Source organism: Gopherus flavomarginatus, chromosome 17 (assembly GCF_025201925.1).
Source record: "Gopherus flavomarginatus isolate rGopFla2 chromosome 17, rGopFla2.mat.asm, whole genome shotgun sequence".
Classification (NCBI taxonomy): domain Eukaryota; kingdom Metazoa; phylum Chordata; order Testudines; family Testudinidae; genus Gopherus; species Gopherus flavomarginatus.
The window spans coordinates 2392318-2399810 of NC_066633.1; the positions used below are offsets into that span (position 1 = coordinate 2392318).

Consider the following 7493-nt stretch of genomic DNA (forward strand, 5'->3'; position numbering starts at 1 on the left):
GCAGGCGGGGGTCCCAGGCAGTTAAAGGGCAGGGGGGGAAGGAGAGTTGGGGTTACGGGGGGGCAGGCGGGGGTCCCTGGCAGTTAAAGGGCAGGGGGGAAGGAGAGTCGGGGTTACGGGGGGGGGGGGGCAGACGGGGGTCCCGGGCAGTTAAAGGGCAGGGGGGGAAGGAGAGTCGGGGTTACGGGGGGGGCGCAGGCGGGGGTCCCGGGCAGTTAAAGGGCAGGGAGGAAGGAGAGTCGGGGTTACGGGGGGGGCAGGCGGGGTCCCGGGCAGTTAAAGGGGGGAGGGGAGGCGAGTCCGGGGCTGCGGGCCGGGGGGGGGGAGGAGGCGAGTCCGGGGCTGCGGGCCGGGGGGGGGGGCGAGTCCGGGGGGGGGGGGGGAGGAGGCGAGTCCGGGGCTGCGGGCCGGGGGGGAGGGGGGAGGAGGCGAGTCCGGGGCTGCGGGCCGGGGGGGGGGGGAGGAGGCGAGTCGGGGGCTGCGGGCCGGGGGGGGGGGGGAGGAGGCGAGTCCGGGGCTGCGGGCCAGGGGGGGGGGAGGAGGCGAGTCCGGGGCTGCGGGCCAGGGGGGGGGGAGGAGGCGAGTCCGGGGCTGCGGGCCGGGGGGGGGGGGGAGGAGGCGAGTCCGGGGCTGCGGGCCGGGGGGGGGGGGAGGAGGCGAGTCCGGGGCTGCGGGCCGGGGGGGTGGGGGAGGAGGCGAGTCCGGGGCTGCGGGCCGGGGGGGTGGGGGAGGAGGCGAGTCCGGGGCTGCGGGCCGGGGGGGTGGGGGAGGAGGCGAGTCCGGGGCTGCGGGCCGGGGGGGGGGAGGGAGAGTCGGGGGCTGCGGGCCGGGGGGGGGAGGGAGGGAGGCGAGTCGGAGGCTGCGGGCCGGGGGGGGAGGCGAGTCGGGGGCTGCGGGCCGGGGGGGGGGGGGGCTTTACGCGCTTTTCCTGCTGCCGGGCCGGAGCCCCCCCCCCGTGACGCCCCCGTGCGCGCGTACCCGGAGCCCCTCACCTGGAGGCCGGGCCAGTGCGGGACAGGCGCTGCCGGGCGGCTCCTCTCACCATCCGCGCCGCCTCCGCCAGCTCCGCGGCGAAGCTGCTCCTACCGCTAGCGCTGCCGCTCGGTGCCGGGGGAGCTCGGATGCCGCCTCACACTAGCCTAGGGGCGGACTTTCCCCGCCCTTTCCAGGTTCTAATTGGCTCATCGCTAGACAAGGGGGTGACTCCGCTCTCTGACTGGCTGCAGCCTCCGTCACTCTCATGCCGTCTCCCTAGCAGGGTAGGTTGAAACAGCGAGTATGGCTCTTGCTGCTTAGATACGGACAGGGGCGGCTGTGCGGGAGGCAGGGGCGCCACCGTGCGGGGAAGGGCAGAACTGCACCTGGAAGCTGCCTACACCAGGGGCTGCCTGATCGCTACTGCTCAAGAATGACACACAAACAGCTTGATCATTTTATTTCTCATGTGCATGGTCGTCTAGCCAAGCAATGGCATCTTCAGTGGCGTGATGCAGTTCTTCTAGGCCACCGCTGAACCTAGTCAGCGGGCATTCAGCAACAAGGTGCATCATCCTCTGTGTTGCACCACAGCTACCCAAAGGCTGTCACAAAGGCCTCAGTGATACTGGTTAGCTGCACAGAGACCTTGCCCGGTCCAGAAGCTCTTCAACAGGGACCACTGGTGACGGGGCAGGTCAAAACCAGGCGGGCAGATTGTGGGATCAATGATGAGGAACTGGCTGGAGACTATAACAGATATCCCATTCCTCTCGCCCGAGTGTTTCCGCCCTAACCGCCTGGCATGGCGGATGAGACCATAATGGGCATCATGACGGCAAACGTGCAGCTGGTGGTTTTAAAAGGTTATTGTGCAGCGGCAGGCTTGGGTTGGCGTGTACTTTCTCCAGTAACTTGCCAGTGGCAACCTCTCATCTGATATGAGGAAGAGCAATATTGCTCAGAACTGGAAGCCATGCGAGTGGAGTCAGATGCAGGGTGCTGGAGATAATACACATGGCAGCATGTAACTGCATATCCACCAGTTTGGCATGTGACGATCGACTCCAAACTGGAGCGTAGTACTCCGCCACAGAATACAAGGTGGCAAGACCTGACGTCCGCGAAGTTGGAGCACAAGCACCCCATGATGAACCTGCCAGCTTGCTAAGAAGATTATTGTGAGTCTTAACTTTAGCTGTTGTCTTCTTCAGGTGGGCATGGTAACTCAATGTGTGGTCTAAGGTCACACCTAGATAGACCGGTTCTACTTCATGCTTCACCTTTTGACCATTCAGATAATTTTAAACATGCAGTTCTCGGGTTGTTCTGGCATGAACAAACTGGATACTGTTTTTATGACACTTGTCAAATGCACAAATACAAACTGAGAAAATAGATTTTTCTCTGATCTCTGTTATATCAGCCTAAAGCTTCAGTCTTGCAGTTGGATCCATGCAGGTAGATCCTGTACCCATGAGGAGACCTTTGGTCTACCCATCTGGAAACAACTGCAGGTTCAGGGCCTCAGATGTCCCATTAATAACAGCAGGAACACCATTTTCTGAAAGAAGCATGATTTTCAAGTTGCCACTACCCAGTTAAGATGGATTTTATTATTTTAATTGTCTTTACAGCAGGTCACATCAGTGCCTTGCACGGTATCCTCAGACAGCATTAACCTCTTACTCTCTAAGGCCCTAGTGATCAGGTCTGATTATCAGCCAGCCATTGTAACATGGAACGTTACAGAGCAGTAGTTATGGTACATTATCATTCTGTATCTTGAGAGCTACTGTTAGCTGTTACATTAGATACTCACAGATCAATCCGAGTATAAGGGCTGGTCTACACTATGGGGGGAGATCGATCTAAGTTACGCAACCTCAGCTATGTGAATAACGTAGCTGAAGTCAACATACTTAGATCTACTTACTGCAGTGTCTTCACTGTGCTGTGTCGCCGGGAGACGCTCTCCCAGAGATTCCCCTTGCACTTTTCATTGCGGTGGAGTACCGTAGATTTATCATGTCAATACTAGACATGATAAATTGACCCTGGCTGGATCGATCTCTACCCGGGGCTAGTGTAGACATGCCCTGAGGCACAGTACCTGATCATGCAAGGGATCCATGCAGAACCCCATTGAAGCCCTGGGCCTGCCCATATGCAGAGCCACTGCAGAATCCCAGCCTGATGCAATATAATTACTTGGTCGTTACTATACTTATTATACTGGTTGATTTGATTGGAATGGCAGCAATTGCTAGATTAACGAATTCTATTGATTCTGGACCCCGGGGCCAGCAGCCCCAGGACTCCCACCCCTCCCCTCTCAGTCGGGAAGGCTGGGCGCTCTGTAGCTGGCTGTACCATTGCGCTGCGAGTCTGCAGGGGGCGAGTTGCAGTGAGCCGGCTCCTCCCATCGCCCCTGCACTGTGAGACCGGATTGGTTGATCCCACCCACTCAGGCTCTTTCGCGTTGTACCTTCTGGCCTCGCTCGGCTTCCGTCCTTTCACCTCGAGCCTCTGCCGACATGGTGAGTGAGTTCTGCGGCCGGGACCCCTCGCAGCTGTAATCCGGAGCCATCCGCGGGGCGGGGCGGCCCCCGGAGTGCGGGAGGGTCAGTAGGCCCGGCCGGTCCCCCCGAGGCCCGGCTAGTCCCTCGAGCGGGGGCCGGCACGGGCCGGGAGCGGGGGAGCCGGGCCGCGGGGCTGGCGCTGGCGCTGGGCGGCCCGTGGGGTCCGGGCCCAGAGGGGCGGGCCGGGCCCGCGGAAAGGCGCGGGGGCGGGCCGGGCCGGGCCTGGCTTTGAGGCCGGCTGGGCCCGCGGAAAGGCGCGGGGGCGGGCCGGGCCGGGCCTGGCTTTGAGGCCGGCTGGGCTCGGGGCAGGCTCCGGGCGGGCTCTGAGCGGACTCGCGCTCTCCGTGGCAGGCTAAGATCAAGGCCCGCGACCTGCGAGGGAAGAAGAAGGAGGAGCTGCTGAAGCAGCTGGATGACCTGAAGGTGGAGCTGTCCCAGCTGCGGGTGGCCAAGGTGACTGGCGGAGCCGCCTCCAAGCTGTCCAAGATGTAAGTCCAAGCCCAGGGGACGCTCGCTCTGCGCTGCCACTTAGGGGCCTGGCCGTGAGCCTGCGGCGGGCGTGGGGCCTGTGAAGCTGCAGCTGCATTGGGCTTATCCGAACTCGCGCCTCTGCCCTGCCTCAAGGTGGGGACTCTCCAGGGCCACTGGCCCCAGCGTTACATTAGGCTACAGGTGCTTCACCCCTCATCTAACCCCAGCCATAGGCTATGCCGTGTGGGCACACACTGAGCCTGTTACGAGGGGAAAGGAGTGTTACTTTTTACAACTGATATTGCTGTAGCAATTTCTTCATTTTATAGAGACAGGCTGCTTCTTGTTGATGTGGCACAGTTGAGATATATGATGTAGCAATACCATCCTTGTCCTGAGAGTAGATAGCATTGAAGAGAAGCATGGGGGGAAGAGAAGGAAAACAGGAGAAGTGTTTGGGTAGAGGGGAAGCTCCAGGGTGGTAAGATTCTAATTGTTAAGAGTAAAATGACAACTATATCTTGAATATAGTAAGAAAGAATTCTCAGGCAGTGCCTCCATTTTCCTAATCCTATAGTTCCTCTTACATATTTTGTAAAGTACTTACTAGTTTTAAGCTTTTTTATTGTCTGTATTTTGAGGCTTATTTCTTTACTCTGCAGCCGGGTTGTCCGCAAATCCATTGCCCGAGTGCTGACTGTCATCAACCAGACCCAGAAAGAGAACCTGAGGAAATTTTACAAAGTAAGTCCAAACTTTGTACTTTGTTAGGTCCTACCCTACATTCCTTTCTTGCCATTTTCATATATGTGGATAGAGTTGTGAGGCAAGAGATCCGAGTAGTTGCAAGAATAATTCTGCAAATGAGATTTTTTCAAATGTTCTAATCCTGGGGAGAGTATAACATTAATCTCATATTATAATGGTCCCTTTTCAAAATATTGTTTATTGCAAGACTAACACCCAGCACTGCTCTGAATTGAGTAGATGCAGTGTGAATCTGTTCTTGCTAAAGGATTCTTCTACTGGACAGCATGTAACTCTGTTATCTGGCTTTGTGTGCTTTCCAGTAGGCACAGGTGTAAGTGCTCTGTTGGAAAATACATTCGTAAAGATTGGCAGTCTTGAGGGATGAAATCACTGAGAACACGAACAGTTTTTTTGGATTTTTTTTCCCCTCAGGCAGTGTGTTATTTCTCATGGTCCACATTCTTTGCTGTACACCAGAATTATCTAGAGCAGGTGCCCAAGTGAATACTTCCAGAGGTACTGGCAGACTCCTGGGATTAATAAAATCAGGAATCAGCCAACTTTAGGCTGCAGTCCTGTCTGGTAAAATGGCTGGTAGTGACTGATGGTTGGTATGCTACTCAGCAGCTGTGAGGGTAAGGCCATTTCCTAGCGGAGAAGAATGTGTCATACACATGAAGGGCATAGGGAAGTCGTAGCCCCTGCTCTCCATGCAGTACCAACAGGCAGGACAGCTTTCTGTACTTGTACACACCCAGATTCTTTGCAGATTACTGAACAGCGTGGATGCAGTGGCAAGGGTAAAGTCTGCTTAAAAAAAAAAAACCCACACAATCATTTTTGAGGCTCATTTGTTGTTGTTTTTGCAAACAGGGCAAAAAGTACAAGCCTCTTGACCTACGGCCGAAGAAGACTCGTGCCATGCGCCGCAGATTAAATAAGTACGAAGAAAGTTTGAAGACCAAAAAACAGCAGCGAAAAGAGCGCCTGTACCCTGTCCGGAAGTTTGCTGTTAAGGCATAAACCTTTTGCATACTATGGATCTGTCAGCTTTTTCTCATTAAACATCAAGTTGTTTGGAAACTGACAGGCATAGATACTTGTTTTATAGTATGGATTTGGTTCAGAACTCATGATAACACTGCATGGAGGGAAACTTCAGTTAGAGATCATGGGAGCCTTATGCTAATGTAGCTTGGAAGATGCTACAGTTAATTTCTGTCACCATTTGCATTATAAAACTGTTTGTTTAATTTTCCATAGTGTCCTCTATAAAGATCATGCTAATGTTTTAGGCAGACATGAGTCTTTGCAAATATCTGAATCCACTAAGCTTTTAAGTTTTGGGGCAGAAGTATTTAACATCTGGCTTCTCAAGTGAACTAGTGTGTGTCTAGTAGTTGAGAAAATCTTAAAATAGAAAATCCTCTCTAGTGTCAGTCACATCAGGATCTGATCACTGTACAGGTAAATTAGCATAGTGAGGTCCCTTCTTCGCTCTGTCTCTTTTGCCAGAGCTTATTTTGAGCAGTGACTGTACAGCTGGAACTCCTTACTGTTATTGCAATGAACCTCAGTATATCCAGCACAAATGTCTATATCGCCATTAATGATATCTGTCGTTCTAAACCATTTGGCATACAATTCGTGCTTAAAAATTACTAGCATTATTAGTAATGCTTAGGCTATTATGTGGAGATTGCCCTTACTTTCACAGGTGCTCAAGTGTGGCTCGAAAGCTTATTGCAATCTTAATCTTGACTTCAGAGGATTGACCACCCTCTGAAATGAAATTGAGAGAGCACTGCACGCTGCTGAGGATTTATAGCTCCCAAGAGGTGGTTCTTTTATTACAAGCATGGAAGGCTCCCTTTGCTCCTGGCAAATTGTCAACACTGCTCTTGGCTGTGCAGAACTTATCCCTACTTTGTGCTTCTGTTGTGTGAAGGTGGAACAGTCTGGGTTGAGCTTTCTGCACTGATGTATCAGCAGAAACTTGAATTATCTATGCCTGATATTCCAGAATATTCACTACAGTTACTTTTATATTAAGACCATATCAGTTAGCAGGTATGTTGGTCTCCAGTGAGACCAAAAAATCGTGGGCATGTAAGTGGTTCTGAAAACTAGATTTATTTGCTTATGAGTAAGGCTGCGATTTAATTATGGGTATTTTTAGTAAAAGCCATGGACAAAAAACAAAAAAACCACAGCTCATGACCTGTCCATGACTTATATCATAAATACTCCTGGTTGAATCTTGGAGAGGTGCCCTGGGAGGCCAGCTGCTGCGCTGGCCGCCCCAGGACCACTACCTGGAGCCACTGAGCTGGGGCTGCTCTGGTCACCCCTGGGACCACTGCTGAAGCAATCCCCTAGGCTGCCAGAGCAGCAGCCAGGGCCACTCAAGCAGCAGCTGGCTGCCCGTGTGGTTGGCTGCAGAGCCACTCCAGCAGCAGCAGGTGTGGCTGGCTCCAGGGCCAGCTGCTGGGTTAGCCCTGGGGTCAGCCACACTGGTGCTACAGAAATCAGAGGTCGCAGGAAGTCACAGAATCCATGACCTCCATGACAAACACAGAGCTCTACTTATGAGACCTATTTGCAGGCTCCTTTCAGTCCCATCGTTGGTTCATAGTGCCTGCGGGAGCTAAGCTGTGTGGCCTCCCCTGCTAGTCAGTGACACTTCAGCCACAGGACTCTTGTACAGAGCTTTCA

The 7493-nt window shown here is 54.0% G+C and overlaps 2 protein-coding genes across 4 annotated transcripts in view; one reads left to right on the forward strand and one right to left on the reverse strand.

Moving 5' to 3' along the window:
• The window catches only part of SCAI (suppressor of cancer cell invasion), a 110242-nt gene extending 109127 nt beyond the window's left edge, over positions 1–1115 (reverse strand). For all 3 annotated transcript variants that reach the window (XM_050926252.1, XM_050926251.1, XM_050926254.1), the window contains exon 1: positions 993–1115. In XM_050926252.1, the coding sequence (XP_050782209.1) occupies positions 993–1045 (53 nt within the window). In that variant the 5' untranslated portion in view covers positions 1046–1115. The remainder of the gene's footprint in view (positions 1–992) is intronic.
• Positions 1116–3403: 2288 nt separating this feature from the next.
• RPL35 (ribosomal protein L35) lies at positions 3404–5865 on the forward strand. Its single transcript, XM_050926281.1, has 4 exons — positions 3404–3515; positions 3909–4045; positions 4691–4772; positions 5652–5865. Exons 1-4 carry the CDS (start codon positions 3513–3515, stop codon positions 5799–5801), a joined length of 372 nt encoding a protein of 123 aa, XP_050782238.1. The 5' UTR covers positions 3404–3512; the 3' UTR covers positions 5802–5865.
• The last annotated feature ends 1628 nt before the right edge of the window (positions 5866–7493 follow it).